Source organism: Neophocaena asiaeorientalis, unplaced genomic scaffold (assembly GCF_003031525.2).
Source record: "Neophocaena asiaeorientalis asiaeorientalis breed wild unplaced genomic scaffold, Neophocaena_asiaeorientalis_V1.1 scaffold388, whole genome shotgun sequence".
In the NCBI taxonomy this organism is placed as follows: domain Eukaryota; kingdom Metazoa; phylum Chordata; class Mammalia; order Artiodactyla; family Phocoenidae; genus Neophocaena; species Neophocaena asiaeorientalis.
This window is the reverse complement of record NW_020172738.1, coordinates 1560098-1586447: the sequence shown is the minus strand read 5'-3', so window position 1 is coordinate 1586447 and position 26350 is coordinate 1560098. Positions and strand designations below refer to the sequence as shown.

The 26350-nt window shown below is 45.0% G+C and overlaps 1 protein-coding gene across 6 annotated transcripts in view; it reads left to right on the top strand.

Annotated features, from left to right (window-relative positions):
* Window positions 1-26350, top strand: part of ARMC9 (armadillo repeat containing 9) — a 135071-nt gene that overhangs the window by 83652 nt on the left and 25069 nt on the right. For all 6 annotated transcript variants that reach the window (XM_024740577.1, XM_024740580.1, XM_024740579.1 and 3 more), the window contains exon 20: window positions 24249-24353. In XM_024740577.1, the coding sequence (XP_024596345.1) occupies window positions 24249-24353 (105 nt within the window). The remainder of the gene's footprint in view (window positions 1-24248; window positions 24354-26350) is intronic.

The window sequence follows — 26350 nt, the reverse complement described above, 5'->3', positions numbered from 1 at the left end:
GTCCGAGGTTAACCGCCCCCCAGGCTGCTGTCGTAAACTCAGACCCAGTGACCATCTCGTGTGGTTGATATGACGTGGGAAGGCTAGGCTTTTTCTTTTCGTTTTCTTTTTAAATCATATTTCCTAAATCTTATTCCTTAAAAGAAATTTTTTATGTCACTAATTTTTCAAGTGATACTCTCTTTAGATGCATTTTACCAAATACAAGGCCCTGGGTAGAAACATCAGTATCCAAAGAAAGGCCGGGCTCAGGCAGTAGAGCTGAATCAGTGGCTTTTATAAAATCCCAGTGTGTTCTGACGTCACTAAGGAATCACATCAAAAGCACTTGGCAGGGCTTCCCTGGTGGCGCAGTGGTTGAGGGTCCGCCTGCCGATGCAGGGGACGCGGGTTCGGGAGGATCCCACATGCCGCGGAGCGGCTGGGCCCGTGAGCTATGGCCGCTTAGCCTGCGCGTCCGGAGTCTGTGCTCCGCAACGGGAGAGGCCACAACAGTGAGGGGCCCGCGTACCGCCAAAAAAAAAAAAAAGCACTTGGCACAGTTCCTGGGACACCGTAAGTCCCTGGTGAATGTCGGTTCCCATGGTGATGATGGTCATGGTTATGATCCTCAGTATCACCACTGTCGTCAACTTCAGGCCCACCACACCTGGCTGTAGAGAACATATTACGTACTGGTGTTTCTGCACCTGATGTCCCATTGTATTCTGGCTCTGGTGGAAGCATGGGTGCCATAGAGGAGCCTTAGATAAGGATATGGCCTCAAGTGTTTTAAAATATAGTGTATTAATAGAAGATGTGAGCTTCAGTTAGGCTAACAGATCAGAAAAAATAGTTGCACCCAGTTCGCAAGAGGTTGGGGCACATCACACCCAGGGGGGTACATGTCAGGGGAGAGGAGGCACCGAGGTCAGGAGGCTGAGGGAGAGAAAGGAAATGTGGCCAAGAGCCTTTGTTGTGGTTTCTGAGGAAAGAATGGTCGGGGCAAGGTAAGATTCGCTGGTTTGAATAATTTCATGGGGCTTTGTGGTCTAGGGGCTGTCCCGAGTTGTCTGGTACCTGGCCAGACAGGTGATTAGGGCGGGTGGATAATGGCCCAGAGTATGAGGACCCAATACAGGAGGTGATTGGGGCGTGGGCTCTGGATTGGTTGGTTTGCATTTGAAAGGTGTGCTCCCAAGTGAGTTGTTTAATATCTCCAGGAACTGGCTACTTCTAGGAGAGGCAGTCCTTCCATGGTCAGCAAGACCCCAGATGTCAAACCATCAGAAAAGAGAAAATAAAAGGCATGGTTAATACACGAGGCTTCCACAGCCTGGCCCCACTGGACTTTCTAGCCTTATCTCCCTCCTCTCCCTGACACTGACTCTTGAAGTAAGCAGGAGCTCTAGGGACCCTGCGTGGTCTCAAACCTTCCCTGCTGTTTCCCCTACTGCCTTTATCCCACTGTTGCTGCTGCCTGGGTTCTGGGGCTGGGACAATTACCGCCGTCATCATATCTGGTAATCTGGTCGTAAGGGTCACGTTGATCCCTTAAGTATTCACCCCAACTGGTAAAGACCAAAGTCTTTCAAATGGAACTTTTATTTATTTAAAAACTAGAGGAAGAGGGACTTCCCTGGTGGTGCAGTGGTTAAGAATCCGCCTGCATATGCAGGAAACATGGGTTCGAGCCCTGGTCCTGGAAGGGCTCCACATGCCGTGGAGCAACTAAGCCTGTGCGCCACAACTACTGAGCCCGTGTGCCACAACTACTGAAGCCTGCACACCTAGAGCCCGTGCTCCACAAGAGAAGCCACTGCAGTGAGAAGCCCGCGCACCGCAACAAAGAGTAGACCCTGCTCGCCGCAACTAGAGAAAGCCCATGTGCAGCAACGAAGCCCCAATGCAGCCAAAAATTAAATAAATTAATTAATTAAGTTAAAAAAAAAAAAAAAAACAAAAACTAGAGGAAGAAAGCGAGTAAAAGAGGTGTTACAGCTGTTAGATTCAAATCAGCTTCAGAGAAGGTGGGCATCCAGGCTGAGGAATGGCATGAGTCAAGAGCATAGGCCGGACACCAGCCAAGGATGGTTCACTTTGGCCTCAGCTTGGAGTATGCGAAGGGGGAGGGAGGGAGACAAAGCTGGAAAGGCAGTTTGGAGCCAGGCTACAGAAAATGGAATATCTGTGAAGCCCTGAATACTTATGTGTGAGCCTGGGAGGGATGTGAACAGAGCCTGGGAGGGATGTGCTATAGGATGGTTGATCTGGCGTCAGTGTTCAAGTTAACAAGAGATCGAGAAAGCTTAGAATTACTGAGGAGCCAGCATCTTCTGAATGCTTACTGTGTGCCGGCCAAGAGCTTAACGAGCTTTCTTCTATTTATTCCTTGTACCCCCTCTGTCAAATAGGTACTTTTATTAGCCCTGTTTCTTGGATGAGAAAGCCAGAGTTTAGAGAGGTTCAGAAACTTGCTCACGGTTACATGGGCAGTAATTGGTGGAACTGAGATTTAAACCCAGGCTGGTGTGAGAGTCTCTGTGCCCGCCCTCCCTCTGCTGCATGCTTCAGTGGGGATGATGCTGAACTTGGCCACCAGCTGGGAGATATTCTGCAGGGGGTGCTCCTGGAGGTGGAAGTGGCAGGAGTTGGTCACTAACAGGGCATGTCCTTAGGAACTGAAGGCCGGGAACCTTGACCCCAGATAGCAGGGAGGGTGGTGATGCCTTTAACGAAAATGGGCAACACAGGCTTCGGGGTGGGGGAAGCCGATCGTGTATTAGGGGGAACTTGATTTTATGTGGGAGTTGCATACCATTATCTGGCTAGAACAGAAAGTGGGTGGGGCCTAGGTCCAGTCAGTTTCCTGCCCAACCGGGCTTCCTTCGAGCGACCTTGCATTCCACAGGCAGAGAGGTGTTGAGTGCTTGGGCCATGACCTCCTTTCTCTTTGGCCACCTTTATACACAGCCTGTGAGATGGTTGATCCACCTGAAACTGCTTCAGAGTACACGTCCAAAGAACCAGCTGCTCTCTGTGAATCACCTCTGATGGGTCACCTCCTGTGGTCTGCTTCCTTGGCACCGTGCGGGATATGAGTTTAATTCCCTGTTACCTAATTAGCAAAGAAACATCTGTTTATGTCTGTGTTACTTGCAGGGCCTTTCCATTATTTAATCAAGTCAATGAAGAAGCCCAGTGTTTCCCAATTACGGTTTTTGCTTTTTTCTGGTTCTAAACTCGCTTATTTCTATAACACAGCTCCTATGCTCTCATACCTTGGAGGGAACAAACCACCCAACAGGCTGACTCATGGCTACTGCCCTCGTTTCCACTCTGGTTTCTATGGAAATAGACATCAGATGGCTCAAAACAAGGTGAGGGCTCGGAGACACCTCCAGATTCTGAGGCATTTACAAACCCTATTTGTCCAACATCTGTTTCCATGGAAACAGATGCAGAAAAGGTCAACCAGTACTCTACAATAAACATTTTTTTCTCTTATCTAATTTTTTACAAATACCACAGCAGTGCATTGCTTTTTCCTGTTATCATAGATTTTTGGAATAATAGTACTTTTTATGTAGTGAGACATGTATATTTCTAATTTTGACCTATTTGATAAATCCTTATACTTAAGTGCATTCTGCATTATTTTAAAATTTTTATTAAATAAACTTGTTTCTACTTACCTAATCAAATCACTATCACTTGGCATTCAGAGATGAAACACTTAGTGTCTTAGGCCTGGGAATGTGAGTGGAGAAAAAATAGTGCATGACCTGCCATCCCTTCCAACTTAAAAATTCAAGACATTGGCGCTCCAGGTAGTAACTAAGACCCTTGCTTGTATCACTGTCATTTGGCTGTAAGGGCTCAGGGTCTGTTTGACTCAAATTGAGCCAGTTTGTGTCTAAATTCTGTGTGCCACGTGTGTTATATAAAATATTGAATATGCCTGTTATATAAAATATAGAAATAGAAGCAATTTTCTGTTAGTAGTGAGCAATGCACCATATTCAATTTTGCAGAATGACAAGAACAACGAAATGGACAGATACTCATTAAGCTGTTAGGCGTGGTTTATTCAACTTAAACCAAGATCCGCTGCTAAGAGTAGACAGATAGAAGTCAGATCTTTAAAGGGAAAAGCAGAGCAAGCTCACTTGAAAGAGAGAAGACCAGAAGCAAAGTGAAAGTTAACGTTGCTATGTGGTATGCGGGAGAAACACTACAGGGAATGCAACTCATAGTCATGCAACTCACGTTGCTGCAAATTGTGTGCTACTTTTGGGCATTTATTTTGATATTACCTTTCACGATGGATTCATCTTTTTTTAGATGCTATTTATTCGCACTGCCTTTTATTCTCCACTAGTGAACTGTAAGTGCCACTAGGGCGGGGACAGTGTCAGCTTTGTTCTCCAGAGCACCCCCAGCACCTAGCACGGCACGTGGCACACACTGGTTGTTGGGTAGGGATACTGGTTGGGTAGATGCTCACAGGAGCTCTGATGGTTTCTCTCTGCAGAGAATTCCCCCAGAAAAGTGGATGCAGGCAGATTCACCTGATCCAAATGCACACACCTGTGTAACCACCATCCGAATCATTAGCGTCTGCATCTCAGAAGCCCCACCTTGAGTTCTCGCTCTGTTGTTGACATTTATGTAAATGGACTCCTACAGCATGATGCACTCTCTGAGTTTGGCTCGTTTGCTCAAAATGTTTTATTTGTGACAGTACCAGTTAGCCCTTGCTAACTGATAAAACCACCCCAAATCTTAGTGGCTTAAAAAAAGCAACAGTCTTTTCCTCCCGATTCTGTGGGTTGACTGGGCAGGGCCTGCCCTCCTCCTCCAGTGAACTTGCTGGGCATCTTCACAACATGGTCGTTTCCAGGCTCTCAGAAGGCAAAGGCCAAAGCCACTAGGCCTCTTGTGAAGGAGTATGCTTGCTGGCATGGGAGGAGTTGCTGTCTGTGCAACAGTCCACCATAGTGAGATTCATCTCAGAATAAACCATTTTAGGACTTCCCTGGTGGCGCAATGGTTAAGAATCTGCCTGCCAATGCAGGAGACACGAGCCCTGCAATGTTCGAGCCCTCGTCTGGGAAGATCCCACATGCCTCGGAGCAACTAAGCCCATGCGCCACAGCTACTGAGCCTGCGCTCTAGAGCCCGCGAGCCACAACTACTGAAGCCCGCGGGTCTAGATCCCATGCTCCACAACAAGAGAAGCCACCGCAGTAAGAAGCCCACGCACCGCAACGAAGAGTAGCCCGCCGCTCACGGCAACTAGAGAAAGGCCACGTGCAGCAACGAAGACCCAATGCAGCCAAAAATAAATAAATAATTTTTTAAAAAACCAACATTTTAAGGGGCTTCCCTCGTGGCACAGTGGTTGAGAGTCCACCTGCCGATGCAGGGGACACGGGTTTGTGCCCCGGACCGGGAAGATCCCACATGCCGCGGAGCAGCTGGGCCCGTGAGCCATGGCCACTGAGCCTGCGCGTCCGGAGCCTGTGCTCCGCAACGGGAGAGGCCACAACAGTGAGGGGCCCGCGTACCGCAAAAAAAAAAAAAAAAAAAAAAAAAAAAAACTGACAGAATTCATCTGGTTAACAGGTATTTATCAAGCACCTGTTTTATGCCAGGGACAAGTCTATGTCCTCACTGATTTTTCTGTCTACTTGTTGTTCTACCAGTTACTGAGAGAGGAATATAGAAATCTCCGATTTTAATTGTAGACTTGCCTATTTTTCATTTCAGTTCTGTCAGTTTTGCTTCATCTATTTTGGAGTTCTTTTGTTTGAATCATATATATTTGTAATTGTTGTAATATATCATCCCAGTGTTGACCCCTTTAATCATTATGAAACGTCCTCTTTGTCTCTAATAACGTGCCCAGTATGTTTTGTCTGTCTGTTGTTGTTTTTTTTTTGTGTGTGTGTGGTACGTGGGCCTCTCACTGTTGTGGCCTCTCCCGTTGCGGAGCACAGGCTCCGGATGCGCAGGCTCAGCAGCCATGGCTCATGGGCCCAGCCGCTCCGCGACATGTGGGATCTTCCTGGACCAGGGCACGAACCCGTGTCCCTTGCATTGGCAGGCGGACTCTCAACCACTGCGCCACCAGGGAAGCCCTAGGGCATTCATATTTTTAAACAGTTTTATCGAGGTGTAATTTACATACCATGAACTTCATCTATTTTAAGCGTACAATTTAATGATTTTTAGCAAATTTACAGAGTTGCACTACTGTCCCCACAATTCAATTTTAGAACATTTCCATCACCCCAAAAAGATCCCTTAGGCCCTTCTGTAGTCAATCCCTGCCCACTGTCCCCCTCCCCCACAAGCCCCAAGCAACTAGTAATCTGCTTTCTGTTTCTGTAGATTTGCCTTTTCCGGACATATCACATAGTATGTAGTCTTCTGCATACGATGGGTTTCATTTGGTATGATATTTTTGAGGTTTAACCATATAGGATATAGCAATAGTTCATTTCTTTTTGTTTCTGAATAGTATTCTGTCGTATGGATAGACCACTTGTTTATCCATTTGCTGGCTGATAGACATCTGCATTGTTCTCATTTTTCTGGCTATTATAGATAAGGCTGCTGTGAACATTTGTGTATAAGTCTTTGTGTGGTCATATGTTTTCATTTCTCTTGGGTAGTTACCCAGGAGTGGAATTCCTGGTTTGTATGACAAATTTATGTTTAACTTTTAAAGGAATGGACGAAATGTTTTCCAAAGCAGCTGTACCCATTTTTACATTCCCATCAGCCAAGGTATAAGGGCTCCAGTTTCTCCACATCCTCACCAATGTTTGTTATTTGTGTGTTGTTTTAATTATAGCCATCCTAGTGGGTGTGAAGTGATACTACGCTGTGCTTTTAATTTGTATTCCCCTAATTACTAATGATGTCGAGCATCTTTCTATGTGCTTGCTAGATGCATTAGTTTCCTAGGGCTGCTGTAACAAAGTACTACAAACTGGCTGGCTTAAAACAACAGAAATGTATTGTGTCACAGTTCTGGAAGCTGGGTGTCAGCAGGGCCACACTCTCTCCAGGTTCTGGGGGAGAATCTGTTCCATGCCTTCTTCTTAGCTCCTAGTGTTGCTGGAGGTCCTTTGCATTCCTTGGCTTGCAGGTGCACTTCTCACCTGTGTGTCTTCGCATCATCTTCTTGTAAGGACACCAGTCACATTGGACTAAGGGCCCACCCTACTCCGGTATGACCTCATCTTAACTAATTACATCTGCAACAACCCTAGTTCCAATTAAGGTCACATTCTGAGGCATTAGGGGTAGGATTTCAACATATCTTTGGGGGATACACAGTTCAACCCTAGCCATTTGCATGTCTTCTTTGGTGAAATATCTATTCAGATAGTTTTCCCATTTTAAAAATTGGGTTGTTTGTCTTTTTATTATTGAGTTGTGAGAGTTCTTTATGTATTCTGGATACAAGTCCTTTCCCTGATATATGACTTGCAAATATATTTTCCTGGTGTGTGGCTTGTCTTTTCATTTTCTTAATGGCGTCTTTTGAAGTACACAATTTTTTTGTTTTTTTCTTTCATGGTTTGTGCTTCTGTTGTTGTACCTAAGAACTCTTTGCCCAACCCACTGTTTACCAACCTTGGGCGCTGTTGCCATTTGGGGCCAGATCATTCTTTGTTGTGGGGACTGTTCCACGTGTTGTGGGATGTTTAACAGCATTTCTGACCTCTACCCATGGGTGCCAGGATTATTCACCCCACTCCAAAGCTGTGACAACCAAAAATGTTTGCTGACATTGCTAAATGTCCTCTAGGAGGCAAAAGCACCTCCACTTGAAAACCATTGGCCTAAACCAATATTGCAAAGATCTTCTGGAACTTCCCTGGAGGTCCAGTGATTAAGACTCCACACTTCCAATGCAGGGGACATGGGTTCGATTCCTGGTTGGGGAACTAAGGTCCCACATGCCATGATGTGGGCAAAAAAAATCAGATTTTCTCCTATGTTGCCCTAAGAGTTTTATAACTTTAGCTCTTACATTTAGATCTAGGACCATTTGTAGTTATCTTTTGTTTACGGTGTAAGGTAAAGATCTAAGTTTATCTTTCTGCATGTGAATATCCGGTTGCCCCAATACAATTTGTTGAAAAGACTGTGCTTTGACCCATTGAATGACTGTCAAATTGAGCCTCTGTAAAAAAATTGACCATAAATGTAAGCATTTATTTCTGGATTCTCATTTCTGTTCACTTGTGCTAGTACCGCATGATCTTAATTATTGTAGCTCTATAATAGGTTTTGAAAATGAGTCCTCCAACTTTGTTCTTTTTCAAAATTGTTTTCTTTGACATTTATTCACATTTAATGTAATTATTGGTGTGGTTGGGTTTAATTCTGCTCTTTGCTGTTTTCTATTTGTGTGATCTCTTCCTGTTTTTCCTGCCTTCCTTTGTATTAAACAAATACATGTATTACCCTATTTTGTATTAAACAAATATTGTTTAGTATACCATTTTATTTACTGTTAGTTTTTTAGCTGTATTTCCCTTTTTCTTTTTGAGTTGGTTCTAGGGATTACAATATGCACCTTTACAGCCTTCTTCGAGTTAATACTGATTTGTTTCTCATAAATACAAGAACTTTGCACCAGTACAGCTCCATTTCTGTTTCTCTTTTGTGCTCTTGTTGCCATATGTACTACATCTATATTTATTATCAGCCCAGTATTGTAAACCTTTGCTTTAAATAGTCATAAATCTTTTAAAGAAATCCGGGGAAAGTGTATATCTATGTATCCACCCACGTATTAATCATTTTCAGTGCCCTTCATGCCTTCCTGTGAGGTTACCATCTGACACCATTTCCCTCTCGTTTGAAGCACTGCCTTTAGCATTTCTAGTAATTCAGGTCCATTAACAACAAATTCTCTCCATTTTTTAAATCTGGAATTGTCTTTAAATGTATATTTGTTTATGTATTTATTTAGCTGCACCAGGTCTTAGTTGTAGCACGCAGGATCTTCGTTTCAGCGTGCAGACTCTTAGTTGCGGCATGCAGGCTCTAGTCCCCTGACCAGGGATGGAACCTGGGCCCCCTGAATTGGGAGTGTGGAGTCTTAACCACTGGGCCACCGGGAAAGTCCCTGGAATTGTCCTTATTTCACCTTCATTTCTGAAGGACAGTGACACTGGGTATAGACCTCTTGATCAACAGGTTTTTCTCTCTCACTTTGAATATGTCACTGTCTCCTGGCTTCCATTGTTTCTGATGAGAAGCCTGCTATTAATTTTATCTTTTATCATCCTTTCCCTGGATGTGGTGAGTTGTTTTGCCCTTGCTGCTACTTAAGATTTTAATGTTCAATTTTGGTTCTCGGCAATTTGACTATGATGTGTTTGGGTGTAGTTTTCTTTATATGCATCCTCTTTAGGATTCACTGAGCTTCTTGGGTCTCTAAGTTACAGTTTTCCACCAAATTCGGGAAGGGTTCAGCCATTATTTATTCAAGTATATATTCTGCCCCTTTCTTCTCTCCTCTCCTCCTAGAAATCCAATTACACATACATTAGAATACTTGATCTTCTCTGACAGATCTCTGAGGCTTTCTTCATTTTCTTCCGTGTTTTTTCTCTCTGTTCTTTAAGCCAGACACTTTGTGTTGATCCATCTTCCAACTGACTGATACTTCTGCCAGTTCATATGTATCTGCTATTGAGCCCATCCACTGAATTTTTCATTTCAGTTATTAATCCTTTTCAGCTCTAGAATTCCCATCTGGTTCCTTTTTATAGTGTCCATTTCCCTGTCAAGATTTCCTGTTTTTCACTCATTTTTAGTTTATTTTTCTTTAACTCTTGAGCACGTTTTCCTTCAATTCTTTAAACATTTTCATAATAGCTGTTTTGAAGTGTGTGTCTGCTAAATCCAACATCTGGGCCCACTCAAAGCGAGTTCTCAGCTTCTTGATATTTCCTGAACGCAGGTCACATTTTTCTGTTTCTTGGGCCACGTCTAGTAATGCTTTGTTTGAAAACTGGGCATTGCAGATGATATGTTGCAATGATTCTGGATTACGTTTTGTTCTCCTGAGTGTTGTTTAGTAAGCTGTTAACTTGCCTGGTCTCTAACTGTGAACTCTCTCCCCCAGTGGTGTCTCTGCTTATTACTTCCTCTGCATATTTTTACGGTCAGTCAGAGATTTGGGCGAAGGTTATGTTGACACACCTCAAGTGACCATGTTCTGCCACTTGAATTATGTGTAGGTTGAGGAATGCATTTAAAAGCACAGAAAATTTGCAAGTTTCCCCAAGCTTTTAAATTTCTCTGAGCTCCCTGGGGTTTTCTGTGTGTATCTGTAGTTTAGCAGTCGGTCGGGGATACTTAGAGATTTTATTACCTCAGTCCTTCTATGGCTCCCTTGCTTCTGGGTATCCCCCTTCAACTAGCTGCTCTGCTACTTGCCCTCTACCAAGGCCACATCTTCAGCTGATAAAGCTGTGGGTTTTCACTGCCTGAAATAGACAGGAACTCCCCCAGCCATTGCACCATTCTTGCCCCAAGTGCAGTAGCACTTCCCCAGCGAGCAGTTGTGGCCTGCAAGTGGTCATTTTCCAGTGTCCTGAAATGACTGTTTTTAATACATTTGTCACATTTTGTGCTTGATCTGTGTAAAGGGTAATTGCCTGACCTCATATTCCATTACCAGGAGCCATCAGGGCGTGGCAGTAAGCGAAACAGATATTCTATCGGGAGAAAAGCAGGCCTTAAACAAATAAGAAAATAGAAATGTGATATGTCAAACGGTGGTAGGTGCCTTACAGAACAATAAAATAGGAAGGGCTTGAGGGAGAAGCCCCGTGGTGGACACTGGGAATAGCAAATGTCAAGGCCCTGAGGTAGAAGCCTATTTGGGGAGCCACAAGAAATGGGGAGGGAATAGGATACAGGGTCACAGGAGGTAGCTAAGGTCAGATCACCTGGAGCCTTGAGAAAGACATTAGCTCTTATTCTGAGAGAGGAGGGAAGCTGTTGGAAGGTATTAAGTGAAAAGTGACATTATCACTCGTCTTGCCTTAAGGGCTCACTCAGAATGCCCACTGACCGCATCACAATGAGAACTACAGCTGCCAAGTGAATTCAGAAAGTCATTGACAGGGCTTGGCATCCCTGTCCTTGAACTGAGCCTTGAGGCACTGGGACCAGGGAGCCAGTGGACCTCCTGAGTTTCTAGGCTGAAGAGGCATCTGGGCTTAGCCGAACATCATTTGTCTTAGAATCAGGGACCCTTGTTGGGGTCCTAACTCTGCCAGGTACAAGACTCCGTTTCTCTAAATGAGCCAACTATCCAGTGTCTAACACATGTGATATACAGTCAGTAATTGGCTCTAACTCACATGTGGACGTTAACAGAAACTGAGGTTCCTAAACTGCCTGCTTGTCCAGGCCCCCACACTCCTTCAACAGCGCAGTGACCTGTGGCTCTTCCTTCTCCCTTGTACTTTGTCATCATCCTCCAGACACAGTGGTTCATTGTTCTGAAAGTCACTTTCATCTACCCCTTCATTTCCTTTTCTGTTCCACATCCTGGCTTAAGCCTCAGTCTCTTCCCTCCCCAGCCTGTCCTGCATGTGGCCACCAGGCCATCTTTCTAAAGCAGGGCTTGGATCAATCATGCAGGGACATGATCTCTTCATTTTTAAATTGGGGGACATTTTAAACTTTCTAGAAAGTCCAGAAAGTAACATGACATCAGTGGATCTATCCCTTCATCCCTCTCCTCTCCCACCTTCCCCAGAATTAACCACCATCCTGAAGCTGGTGCATAAAATTCCATGAGCATTCTGTGCTTCTATAGTACCTTTATGTTCCCATTAACAATATACAATATTGTTTTATGGTTTTTAAATTTACATGAATGGCATAATACTCTATGAATCATTCACCAGCTTTTTCCATTCAACATTACGTGTTAGAGATTTATTGATACCAATACGTGCTGCCCTAGTTCATCCTCTTAACTGCTGTACAAAAGTCTCATCTTTATTAGATACTGCCAAATTGCTCTTCAAGGTGGCTGAATCCATTTACACTTTCACTTGATTCCGTCTTAAAAACATTCCCATGCCCCTATCTCCTAATAAAATTAAGTTGCTAATGGTGGTATTCAAAGGCCCACTCTGCTGAGACCCCAGTCTACTTTTATGTTTTCTTTCACATTACTTGCTTTGTTTCTTCATCTATAAAGATAAAGATAATTACTACCAAATTGTTGTGAGATCAATGAGTTAATCTGTGGCACATAATGGACACACAAAAAAATGATAGTTTCCGTTCCTCCCTTTGTATCTATATAGTACACACTTGCTCCTTCTGGAGCTATGTGAAAAGAGTCTAATCCAGAAAAGTTGGGGGGTGAGCAGGGGGACATGTTAAAGCCAAGACTAGGACGCTCTCTTGATCTCCTGATATCTTATTGTTGCAGCTCACTGGGGTCTTGGATCACATTCTTGTCTCCTCTCATGGGCGCATTTGATCATGTGTACTGTCTGTGTCCTCATTCCAAGTCCGAGGTGACAGGGGCCAAGCACAGAAGCCTCTCTGTACCCCCGAACAGACCCTGAAAATGACAAATACATGCTGAATGTTAAAACAGCGAGTGTTTGAATCTAAATCCAGAGAAAGTGGTTCTGTAATCAGACGGCCTGGGTCTGAGTCCTGCCCCATCTCGTACCAGCCATGTGGCCTGGGGCAAGTTGGTTAACCACTCCAGGCCTCAGTGTTCTCATCTGTAAAGTGCAACTATAAATACCCATTTCTTCAGGTGGTTGTGAGGATCGAATGAAATCATCCCCATAAAGTGCTAGCACAGACGCAGTGCATGTTAGCCAGTTTTGACATTACTGTATCATCATGACCTACAGGCAGACTAGACTGATGCAGATGAAGGTCTGCTAGAGTGGAGGTTCCTCGTGTGGTACCCGGCCAGAGCTGGAGCCAAGGTTGGTGGGTGGCCAGGATGGAGCTGGGGGTGGAGAGCGGGGGAAGGGGGCCATTGGACGCCCTCAGTGGGTAAAAGGAGGGGAGGGAGGTTGTTCCCAGCACAAACTTCTGGTAACAGCGTGCTTGTGAGGTTTTTCCTAAAAAAACAAATTCAGATTCCTAATCAATCCCCGCAAAAGCATTTTCCCCTCTGCAGGGAGCTTGAGAAACACTGACAAATCCTTACTTTTCAAATCTCCTTCATCTAGATTCTTTGAGGACTTTGAAGTTCATCTAAACATTATTTCAGAACTTACGTGATTTATTGAATAATAATTTTTCCTTATGACATTCTTGCTGATGTGTAAGCATATACCCTCATTGTGTCAGGGGCATTTCCAGGTCTGGGGTGGTGGTTTCTGGCTTGTCAGCTAGCCGCCCCCCTCACTCCGGGCTGGGGGGGGCCCCACCCAGCCTTGGGGTCTTTTGTTTCCCCGGAGTGCCGCACCGCCTGCCCCTCCCATCTCTTGAGCACGCTCAGTGACTCTTATTCAGAAGGAACCACAGCGCGGGTTACACGAGTCATCCTGTCTGCATCCCGCACAGTGTCTGGACACTGCTATGATGTCGTCTTCCTCCCTCTGTCCCACCAAAGCTTTCTACTGTCTTTCACTTCCAGTCCTGTTCAGCCTCCAAGTCTCCTCTGATTCTGTGTGTTCCATATTTTAATACGCTCGGCTTCTCTCAGGGCAACACTGCCGTCGTCTCCATGTGTCTTGCTATTTTCACTCAGACTTCAGGTGAAGTTGAAGCGAGCATACTGAGCAGCGAAAGCAATGGCTTAGAGGAATCAGGGAAATGAAGGGTGTTGGGGTTTGTCTAGTTAGTTAATGAACTGAGCTGGTTGTTAAGCCAGCTGTCATTACCCCCAGGAATGTCATTTTGCGGGTAGGGAAGTTGCTGTCTAGAGCAACGCAGCATCGCGACAAGTCCTCCAGGATTCAGAACCTGCTTCCATCCGCAGTCCTGGCACACACTCAAAGAAATCTGCAAAAATGGAAAAGGTCCATTCCGCTAGGGGAAATACGTTGATTACACTGCCTGCCTGGTCACCTTGGTCCACCCTTTCTCTCCCATGTGGAGTGTTTTTTCCTTATTTTTACAAAGAGTGAGATTTCCAATTCAGTGTTCTGAGAAGGTGTCTCAAATTTAAACTGCTGGTAGAAGTCTTATAATTATTTCAAGTGGAAAACACACTCGATACTTTCACTTGTCATATGTAAAACCACTTGAATACATTCTGCTCTCTGCATTATATCTGTAAGAATCTGAGTTTTCAAATGCATTTAGTGGTCAACCTTAGTTTTGTTTTCAGGCCAATTGCTTAGAATCTGGTTTGTCTGGAGTATTATGTATCTAAGCCCTCCAGTTAAGAATCTTGTAGTGTCATAAGATCACCGAGCCGCTATGGGGAAGCTTCGTATTAGAACATCTAAATTCATCTCAGCTCAAGTGCCTTTTTTATGAGGCATTCTTAATTTCTTGAAGTAATCAGTTATCCCTGGGCTCTCCCTTCAGTAATCTGATGCATTCTGCCGAAGTACATAAAGACCAGTAATTTTAGTAAAATTCCTCCCAGCAATGGTATTTAAAACCCACCCTAATGAGACATTTATTCTTGAAGCATTTCCTTATCCATCACCTGCTACTTCACAGAGTAGATTGCAAAGTATGTTTCATTTGGAATTCCCAGGCAGCTCGGAAAAGCTGGCAATGCGGCTGGTGCTGTTTTTACACGGTGTGTTCTGCACCCGGGTGCTGCCGCATTCAGCTGCTCACACACACTTAAGTGAGGCCAGGGAACTTCTTCCCACTTAAACTGGGGGAAACTAGTGGAAGTAGTCTCCTCTCTCCCAGAGAGAAGGCTGAAGCTGTAAACTTATCACTGAATGTCTCCTAGGTTTGCCCATTTCAAAAAGTTCTGACACATCCTCAGTCGTTTCCACCCACTTGGCCCCAACTGAAGAAGTGGACCCAGTGCCCTGCTATCAGTAGGCATCAGTTTTACAGCCTCTCTCCTTTCGTTTCCCACCACACCTAGTGGTTTCCTCTGCCTTCCCGAAGCTCCCTCTGCGTCTAGTTTCCCAAGTGTTGCTGGAAACAGATTGAATAGTATTGAATTAAGCTCTTGCTTCTCTTTGCTAAGTTGCACTTTCCAGCTCATCGAGTACAGCCCGTTTTCCTTCTGCTCTTTACATTTCAGGGGTCCTGACGATGCCTCCGTTTCCTTTTTGCTGATATCAGTGTTTCTTAGAACAACGATGACAGTGACTTGTTTGTGTCTGTACAGTATATGGCTTTTCAAAATCAGAGAACTTAAGAGATTTCCTTAATCCGTAAGGCATGATTTTAAAAGGGACAGGATTTTAAATGATCTCGTTCGCCGGATGGAGAAACTCAGGCATTGACAAGAATCATGTCTAATCAGAGCCTCATTACAAACTTTCTTAACCAGGAATTATCAATTTAATAATGATTTTCACATCCATTTGCTTACATTTATGCATCTTACATCACCGTAATATTCTCGAAAGCACCAAGAGTATTTGCCTGCGTGTTGGCAGTAGAGAAACCGTGGCAGAGGAAGCAAATTCTCCAGGTGGCAAGCAGATCGGCTGAGATGCCCTGGTTCTTCCTCTGGCCCTACCCTTGCATATGACACTGTGACTTAAGTCAACTTTTATTACAGGGTCGTATATATTAGGGACCAAATGTAGAAACTGGCCTGTGTTTTACGAAGGTTATCCATTACCAATAAATTTAGCTATGAAGTATTTTTAATAAAAAACAGCTTCAACTTGCTTTAAGTTTTTAAAAATTTGAATAATATTTCAGTGAATCTCTTACTAACTTATTTTTGAACGAGTTAATAAATCAAGCTTTAACTTATGATGGAGAATATGTTCGCTGGTTTGTATATTTGCAAGTGAATGCCTTACATATGTACTCGTTGTCGAGAGTAAAGAAGTACTTTTGTGAGCGTTGACTGAGGTTAGCCATTGACCTTTTATTTTTCATTGAAATGGAATGTGGGCATTTGTTTTGTTTCTTAAGGTTTCATATCTCATCCTGGCAGGGAAGTGGTGTATGACCAATACCTCTGTGAAACTGTGATCCATATGCCCATTTCCAGCTGGTGCCTCCAAAGCCTGGTTCCCTAGGAAAGAGATGAAATACTACCCCACTGCCCAGAGCGCTTGGCCACTCACGCTGACCACACAGCCCAATGCTTTTGTCCACAAAGAGCAGTCATTTTCCTAAAATAATCATATAATGTACACACTATTTGATCACTAAGATGCTGGTATTGTAGTAAGCTAAACTCTAAGCCAAGGCAGCAGCATAAATCTTACCTGGCTGTCCCAGACCTGACCTCAGGTAGGGCCTCATATAGCATTACCTTTAAGGAACCCCGAGTGAAATTTCAGGATGGCGTGTTCACACGCGCTTGACAGAGCTGCCAACTCAGGGGAAGCAGCAGGAGAAGGCAGCAGCCCTTGCATGGAGAATGAGTCAGGACTAGAGGCTGGACGACCATGAACCTGGTGTTCCAGGTAGGACAAGGGCGGATTCTCCGTCGGTGATTAGATGCGACAGGAAGAGAGAGGAGGACAAGACAGGGGGTTCCAGAACGGTGCCGCGGCCCTCCTCTCCCCTCTCTCTGCCCCATTGAGCTCAATCTCCACCGGGCACTGAGGACCCTCGGGCCTCAGAGGACCCGGTCAGTCCAGCCTGTGCCTCCTCAGAGACCGGCTTCTCTGAGGGGCCCCAGGTGGCTGAGTCAGAAAGATCTGGGCAGAAGGGGACTGGCCCAAGGTTAAAGTCCAGACTCCTGCCTCCAGGCCAGGCTCTCACTGTGGACCTGTCACCTCTCTCCAGCTCAGATTCCACATCAGACAAAGTCGGTGTAATCAAAGGAACCCACACGGAGTCACTGTGAGAATTAAGGTGAAGTGCTGTGGAAATGTAAGGTGGATTCCTCCATGGTTCTGTGGTCACAGAGCATCAATGAAGTGCTCAAATGTAAGCTGGAGGGAGCAGTGTCTCCACAGCAGCCCCTGCCGCGGGTAAGACAGCACGGAGGGTTAGGAAAAGCTATGGGTTGGACTGGAACATGCCTCTCAGTCTGCTGGTTCTGGTCTGCTTCGGGGGCCACCTAGAATAAGTCGAATCCCCTTTCCCTAAGAAAGCCCATCCTGGGGTGACAGCGTCTAGTGGTGGCAGATGGCACTGACTGGGTGGTGAAGAAAGCCCGGGAGACAGGGCTGCGCCCTGGAACAGCCCTACCCAGAGGCAGTCCTCACGGGAATTTGGGCCTTCCCATCCCTTGGAAACTGACTCCGATAAACCAAATTCACAAAAGACTGGGGCACCCAAAATGGCTGGAAGTTTGTTTGAAAACAAGGACAGGTACTTGACGTTTGCTTTCTCTTCCTGTTGGCAAGTTTAGAGGAAGCAAGTCACATGTGGTTGAGTGGGTGAGGAATCAGGAGAAGGATTGGTTAGATAACCTCAGGGACCCTTGTCACCCAGGCGTGCAGCCCTGGGGCACCCCCTCCGCCCTGAGACTGGACGGGCACTGGACGGGCATCTCCTCCAGGGCCCCTCCTTCCTGCCATCTCACTTCACAGCAGGCCAACTCCCTTCACACAGACACATTCTTTCCTTAGTTTCTACCTCAGTCAGGTGACGGCCTGGTCTGTTTTGTATTGATCTTTATAATTTAACCTGCAAAGGACAGTGTAATCTCCGAAGCCCTAGCAGGGAGCGGGAAAGAGGACCGCAGCTTCCCCGGTACCATGTACGTCGTTCAGCTGGAGTTTGATTAGACACAGACCCGAGACAGCTCATATATGCTATCATCTTGTTTGTAACTCCTCTCTTTTTGTGTATTTGAAAACTTTTTATTTTGAGATAATTATAGATTGACATAACGATAGAGAAAAATCTTGTGTACCCTTTACCCAATTCCATCCACTGGTAGCATCTTGCAAAGCTACAGCATAACAACAACCAGGGTATGAACACTGATGCATTCAAGAGCCAGAAGATTTCCATTACCACAGGGTCCCTTTACAGCCACAACTCCCATTTCCTCCTTAAAATCTGGCAACCACTAATCTGTTCTCCATTTCCATAGTTTTAGCGTTTCAAGAACGTTGTATAAGTGGAATGATATAGTATGTAACCACTGAGGATTGGCTTTTTTCACACAGCGTATTTCACTGGAGATTCATCCAGGCCCCTGTGTGTCAATAGTTCATGGTGTGGGGCTTCCCTGGTGGCGCAGTGGTTAAGAATCCGCCTGCCAGTGCAGGGGACATGGGTTCAAGCCCTAGTCTGGGAAGATCCCACATGCCGCGGGGCAACTAAGCCCGTGCGCCACAACTACTGAGCCTGCGCTCAGAGCCCGCGAGCCACAACTGCTGAGCCCGCGTGCCACAACTACTGAAGCCCGAGCACCTAGAGCCCGTGTTCCTCAACAAGAGGAGCCACCGCAACGAGAAGCCCACGCACCGCAGGGAAGAGTAGCCCCCGCTCGCCGCAACTAAAGAAAGCCTGAGCGCAGCAACAAAGACCCAGCGCAGCTAAAAATAAATAAATTAATAAAAAAAAAAAATAGTTCGTGGTGTGGCTGGACCACAGTTTGTTTAACATTCTCCTGTGGAAGGACATCTGTTGTTCCCAGTTTTTGGTTATTACAAATAAAGCTGCTATGAACATTCATGTACAGATTTTTGTGTGACAATAAGTTTCCACTTCTCTGGGATAAATGCCTAAGAGCATAATTGTTGGGTCACATGTAGCTCCATGTTTAGCGTTTTGAGAAACTGCCAGGCTGTTTGCCGGAGTAGCCGCTCCAGTTCTGTGTTCCCACCAGCAACGTATGTGTGATCTACTTTCTCTGCATCCTCACCAGCATTTGATGTTATTACTGTTTTTAACTTAGCCATTCTGATAGGTGTGGAGTGACTCACTGTGGTTTTAATTTGCATTTTCCTAATAGGTAGTGATGTTGAACACTTTAATGTGCTTATTTGTCATCCACGTGTCCTCTTTAGTGAAATGTCTCTTCATATTTTTGCCCATTTTCTAACTGGATTGTTTGGGGGTTTTACTGTTGAGTTTTGAGTATTCTTTCTATACTTTATATATTTAGATACTAGTCCTTTGTCGGGTATGTGGTTTCCAAATGTTTTCTGCCAGTCTATAGCTTTTCTTTTTGTCCTCTTAACAGGGTCTTTTACACAGCAAAGTTTTTAAATTTTCAATAAAAATCTGATTTATCAAATTTTCCTTTTTATGGACTGTACTCCTGGTATCAAGTATAAGAACGCTTTGCCTTGCCATGGGTCCTGAAGATTTTATCCTATTCTAACAATTTGATAGCTTTACATTTAAGTCCATGGTCCATTCTGAGTTAATTTTTATATAAGGTGTGAGAATTAAAGTAAGGTTCTTTTTTTTTTTTCCCATGCATGTCCAGTTGCTCCAGCACCACTTGTTTTTGTTTGTTTGTTTGTTTGTTTGTTTTTAATAACAGTGGTTGACATTTATTAGTCATTTACAGTGTATCTGGCACTTTTCTAATGTACAGTTTTCAGAAGTGTCCTATGAGTTAGATTCTATTATTACCATGATTTTACAGATAAGGAAACTGAAAGGTAGATGGAATAAACTGTACAAAGCCCAATGGCAGATGACCATCAGAGCCCATGTTTCTAGCCTATGTGCTCTACTATCTCCGGTATAGAATATTTTACCTTCTCTAGTATTAAGATATTTTATGATAATTTTAGATTTTAAAAGTTTCCCCGGTGATAATTTACTTTTTGTCACCAAGAGATCTGTTCCAGTTTGCAGCAATCTAGTCAATAATTCCAAATTTTCATTACTGAATCTTCGGGCAGCACCACTTGTTGAAAAGACTGTCCTTCCTCTGTTGAAATACTTTTTGCACCTTTGTCAAAAATCAGTTGGGCGTATTTGTGTAGGTCTGTTTGAGGTTCTCTGTTTTGTCCAGTTGATCTATATCTCTCTCCCTCTGCCAATACCACATAGTCTTGATTCTGGTAGCTATATAATGTCAACTGGGAAAAAAGTGCACTACCTAAAAGTTGAGAGCTATGTTTTATTCAGGGGCTTTACTGAGGACTGTAGCCTGGGAGACAGCCTCTCAGACAGCTCTGAGGGACTGTTCCAAAGAGGTAAGGGAGGCACTGGATATAATAGGAGCTTTTGCTGGGGAGGAGAATGTAGTTGAACATCAAAAGATTACTACTAATCACACACACACACACACACACACACACACACGAAAAACGGACATCTCAAGTTAACAATTTTAGTGCTTTTCAGTGTATGGGAAGATGCAAGAGCCTGGGCTCATTGAAATTACCGTTTTGATATTCATCTTAACTATCTAGGGCCAGTACCTTGTTTTTTTCCATCCTGAGTTCCCCTCAGGGTGCACCAGCAGGGGCGGCTGCAGTGGCTGATGACTTTACGGCCACAGCATCCTTTGTTTGCTGAAATGGCAGACGACAGTCTTTGCCTACAATAATAAGTCCTGAAATCAGGTGGACTGACTGATTCCTCCCACTTTGTTCTTCTTTTTCAAAATTGTCTTAGCTATTCTAGTTCCTTTGCCCCTTCCCTATAAATTTTAGAGTAGCCTTGTACCCATCTACAGAAAAATCTTGCTGGGATTTTTATAGAAATTACATTAAACTTGTATATCAACTTGGGGAGAAGTGACATTTTAACTATGTTGAGTTTCTAATTCATGAACAAGTTAATGTCTTTCCATTTATTTAGACCTCCTTTGATTTCTTTCTTTAGTGTTTTGTAGTTCTCAGCATACAAGTCCTATACACGTTTTGTTAGATTTACACCTAAGTATTTCTTATTTTATTTTTTGTGTGTGTGTGTATAAGCAATTGTAAATTATATTGTACTTTTAATCAGAGTCTTAATTTAAGGCTAGTATGTAGAAATTGATTTCTGTATGTTTATCTTATATCCTGTGACCTTGCTGAACTCACTTATTAGTTCTTTGAGTTTGGGGAGGTCAATTCCTTAGGATTTTCTACATAGACAATCATGTCATCTGCAAATAAAGACAATTCTATTTCTTCCTTTCTGATCTGTACGCTTCCTATTTCCTTTTTTGCCTTCTTGCTCTGTCTAGAACTTGTAACACTAAGAATGGTGAGAGTAGAAATCCTTCCCTTGTTCCCAGTCTTAGGGGGAAGGCATCCAGTCTTTCACCATTAAGTATAATGTTAAATACAGGTTTTCTATAGATGTTCTTTATCAAGTACCCCCCATTCCTATTCTTCTGAGTTTTTGGTCATGAATGGATATTGAATTTTGCCATGCTTTTTCTTCATCCATTAATATAATCATGTAATTTTTTTTTTCTTCGTAAGCCTGTTAATCTTGTGGATTACAATGATTACATTTTAAATACTGAACCAGACTTGCGTCACTAGAACAAACCCCACTTGGTCATTGTATATAATTTTTTTTAGCATATTGATCTATTGGTCTAATCTATTTGCCTATATTTTATTAAGGATTTTTTTTCATTTTCCTTTAACTTGGTTGTTAAGGACTTTTGCATCTTTATTTATGATGGATATTTGTCTGTACTCTTTTTATAAAAGTACTATCATTGTCTGGTTTCGGTACCAGGGTAATACCAGCTTCATAAAATGAATTAGGAATTATTTCTTCCTCTTCCGTTTTTGGAGAACATTGTATATAATTGGTGTTAACTTTTTAAAAAGTTTGGTAGAATTCTCCAGTGAAACCATGTGGGCCTGGAGAAGTCTTTGGGGGAATTTTTAAATTAGGAATTCAATTTTCTTAATAATTATAGGATTATTAAAGTCATCTGAGAGGCTTTGTGTTTTTTATCTAAGTTGTCAAATTTATGTACGGTTGCTCATAGTAATCCCTATTATCCTTTTTTTTTTTTCATTTTTAAAAAATCTTTTATTTATATAAGTGTGAACTCTACCTCTGTGGATTTCTACCTGATAATCCATTAATATCCACATTTATTTTCATGCTCACATTGTCCCCATTTGGCCAGTGGAAGTCCCACCAAGTTAGCTCTCGTGCATTATATGCACAATTTAATTGTGCATTATTTGTTACAAAAAAATTGAACTAATGTATCTTTTCAAACAGTGAAAAAGAACAAAAAGCGACAAGGGCCTAAGAGAAGACAGTGGCAAGTAGAAAAGAAATTTAGAAGTATATAGGTGGCGAAAGTGTGATGATTAACTTGGTATGGGCCTATTATCCTTTTGATGTCTGCGGGTCTGTAGTGATATCTCCTGTTTCATTCCTGATATCAGTAACCTGTGTCTTCTTTTTCTTTGCCAGTCTTGCTACAGGTTTGACAATTTCATTAATCTTTTCAAAGAATCAGCTTTACCAGTTTTCTCTGTTGTTTTCCTTTTCATCGATATCTGCTCTTCTCTTTATTATTGCCTTCCTTTTGTTTGCTTTATGTTTACTTTTCTATGTTCTTGAGACTTCCTGTTTTTTTCATTTGTTTCAAGAATGTTTGTGATTGCTCACTGAAGCCATTTTATGATGGTCGCTTTAAAATTTTTTCAGACAATTCTAGCATCTCTGTATCTTGATGTTGGCATCTCCTGATTGTCTCTTAATTCAGTTTAAGAGCATGCTGGTGCCTGGTATGATGAATGATTTTTTATTTAAACCCAGATATTTTGGATACTGTGTTAGGAAACTTTTGTCTTATTTTAAACCTTCTCTTTTACCTGGCTTCTTCTGACCCTGCTGTGGCAGAGGAGCAGGGGCTTCTCCTCATTACTGTTAGGTGTGGGGAGAAGTCCAGGTTCTGCAGTTGGCCTCTGTTGACACCCCGGGGAGCGGGGGAGGAGACTCCTTGTTACTGCAGGACAGGTATGAGAGTTCTCCATCCCTGCTGGGCCGCCACTAACACCTCCCTGACTGGAAGAGGTGGTAGGAATGCCTTGTTACTGCCCCCCACGTGGCCTCCCCGACACCACAGGAACATGGTGAAACGTGGCAGTGGTGAACGCCTTGAGTCTCCACCAGGCCTCCTCTGACACGGTCCCTGGTTGCGGGGCAGGGACATCTCATTACTGCAGAGTCGGGGTGGAAGTCCAGCCTCTCCACCTGGTCTCTACTCTCCCCTCCGGGTAGGGGGGCTTCATTACCACCCAGCAAGGACAAAACTCCCCCTCCCTACTTGTCCCTCTCTGATATCACCCCGGTGGGGGTTACTGGGGTGCCTCGTCACAGCCTGGTAAGGGCAGAAGTCTCAGCGGCCTGACGCCCTTGCTGGTGTGGTTGTGGGTGGGATGACAGTGTTTGCTCCGGTGTTTGCTGAGTGTCTAAAAGTTCCATCATGCTGGGCTCCCCGTTTCCTGGTTCTTTGGCTAGACGGAGTAGGCTTTGGGGGACTTTTTTTTGTCTTCACCATGCTCGTTTCCGGGTTGCTGGCTTCTTCAGCGCCAAGTGGGGAATCTCTAAGGCAAAAAGTAAACCCAGGGGACTCGCCACCTTTTATTCCTTGTGTTTCAGGATACCCAGCCAGTCTGCCCCCTCCTCTCCGCCTCTCAGGGCCTCATATTTATTTTGTACGTAATGTCCAGTGTTTTTGGTTGTACTTAGTGGGAGGAACAGGGAAAAATATGTCCACTCCATCTTCCCAGAAGCAAAACGGTTTTTCTCTTTTTGCTGGGTCTTATTGACCGTAAACTGCGGCAAAAGAGCAAGCCTATATTATACAGTTTTGTATCCTCTGTAAGGCCTGCGCATGTGGAGGTGCTTAGTATTTATTTGTAGACTGGCTGATTTGGCTGTTCACGTGGCACCTTGACCTCACAGAGAAAAACATTCTGAGAACTGTAACTAGCAGAGACCATTCAACAGCATCTTGGGTGAACCTCTTCCCACCTGTGGCCGTGGAAGTGTTCATTAGGCGCCCAGCTTCCTAAAGACGTAGGTTGGCATTTTCCCTTTCATCTTCACGGAGGTTGTGAGCGGAGGGCAGACGGCCCTGGAGAACCTTTGAAATGCAGACCCATGAGCCGCTGCTGTTGGGCTAAGGTCTTCCCATTTCATGAGGTGCCCACTTGGGGAGGCGCCCTCTGGGAACTTGCAGCGAGGGAGGGGTCCAGAGCACTCACCCCGTATCTCCTTTGAAACAGGAGGACCATGACACTATGGAAGCCGATCTGGACAAAGATGAACTGATCCAGCCCCAGCTTGGAGAGCTCTCAGGCGAGAAGCTTCTGACCACGGAGTACTTGGGAGTAAGTACCGTGTGAAGGGGGCGGGACCCCGAAATAGAAAGGAGAGATGGACCGTTGATGGACTTAGCATTTGCGGTAACACATAAGGGTTTGGTTTGGTCTGTTACGATACTATGTTTATTAGAAGATATGTGTCAGCCAGCTTGCTTCCAGCGGCCCTAGTTACTATCCTAAACAGACCCGCTGCTGGACAGAAGGCGGTTAGAGTATAACTAAAGGGCACACTCCAGAGCCTTCGTAACGTCCGAGGGTAAGCCCGTCCTCAGTAGCAATCGTCTGCCCGTCCAGCGTCTTTGTTTTCTCGTGCCTCGTCCGTGAGAAGGGAAGACTGCTGCAGCTTTGTCAGTTGTCAGCACACAGGTGATGGCCGAAGCCATCCGAGCAGGTGAGGTCGCCCGCTGAGGGAGGCAGAGGGTGGAGAGGGAGGGAGGGCAGGGCCGAGCCAGCATGTCAGGCGCAGGAGAAGGAAGACGGGCCCCTGAGAAGGACAGAAAGGGAACAGTCAGGGAGGCTTGAGGAGAACCAGGAGAAAGCAGTGCCACGGAAACCAGGAGGCAGGGGTGTTTCCGGGTGGGCTGAGTGGGCAGTCAAAGCACCAAGGGGCCTGTGGAGTCACACGTCTGTGAGGGGCCATAATCTGAACTCCCCGACGACCCCGAGGCTCCGGGAACGCCTTGCTACCACCCACCAGCTAGGTAGGGAAGGGTGTGAGTCAGCGGAGCTGCCTACTGGCTGGGAGAGGACGGCGGCGTCGAGGACCCAGGTGTCTCGTGGAGCCTTGATCAGAGAACACGTGGGTGAGCAGGTGGGATGCCGCAGGGTAGGTGTCTGAAGGGAGCAGCAATGGCACAGGATGAGGCCAGTTCAGACCGAAGCCCCGTGACAGATGGCTAGCACGTAGGGGTGAAGGCCTTTGGTATTAAAAGGAGCTCCTGGAATTTTGAAGCTGGTGGTTGACTGGGTCGGTTGCATGGACCCTGAAATCTCCTCAGATTGGGCAGGTCAGTGTTGGAGCTGGGATGCTGAACAATCGAAGCGAGGACAGTGACTTGGGAAGGAAAAAGGTGGTGGGTGCAGGTGGCATGAGCCTTTCCAGGGGCAGGTGGAAGCAGAAAGCACCTGTCCATTCCCATTGCTGCCCCGTCCAGGCCCTCATCACCTCACCCTGGGCACTGGTCTCCCTGGTCACCTGGGCCTGGTCTTCCTCATTGTTCAAGGAGTTTCCAGGGGCCCCGGGCTGGAGTCAGTATATGCTGGCAGAACTTGAAGTTGGAGGACAGCCAAGGGCCGAGGCACGGGGACATTGTCGGCGAGGGTTTTGGAGTTTACTCTGCATGGGCTGGGAAGCTGTTGGAGGGCACAGAGCAGGGCAGAGCTCAGTTTGACTTACGTTTTACTATATTAACTTCTATTTTCACTCTGGCTGCTTTGTGGAGAATAGACCACGTGGGGCAAGAGTTAAAGAAAGGGGGTGATTTAGGAGGCTGGGTGACCACCGGCCCCCAGTCATGGACAAGTGCCTATAGCCCGCCACTGTCCCTAGAAACAGCTCAGGGATCAAAGGAACCTAACTGACTGCGGAGGCTCCATTACGTTAAGTCAAGTGGGGAGGTAGGTGCTTGAGAAGGGACAGAAGTGAGGCCATCCGGGTTCCAAACTGCTGATGGAAGTCTTGAGCCCTGACTAGGCCTTTGCTTCCCTTTGGAAGAACACTGGCTTTGTCAGGGAAGGCCTGAGCTCCATTTGACAGGACGTGCATTTTTTTTTTTCAATTTATTTATTTTTTATTTTATTTATTTTTGTCTGTGTTGGGTCTTCGTTGCTGTGCGAGGGCTTTCTCTAGTTGTGGCGAGCGGGTGCAACTCTTGGTTGTGGTGCGCGGGCTTCTCACCACGGTGGCTTCTCTTGTTGCGGAGCATGGGCTCTAGGCGTGCGGGCTTCAGTAGTCGTGGCACACGGGCTCAGTAGTTGTGGCTCACGGGCTCTAGAGCGCAGGC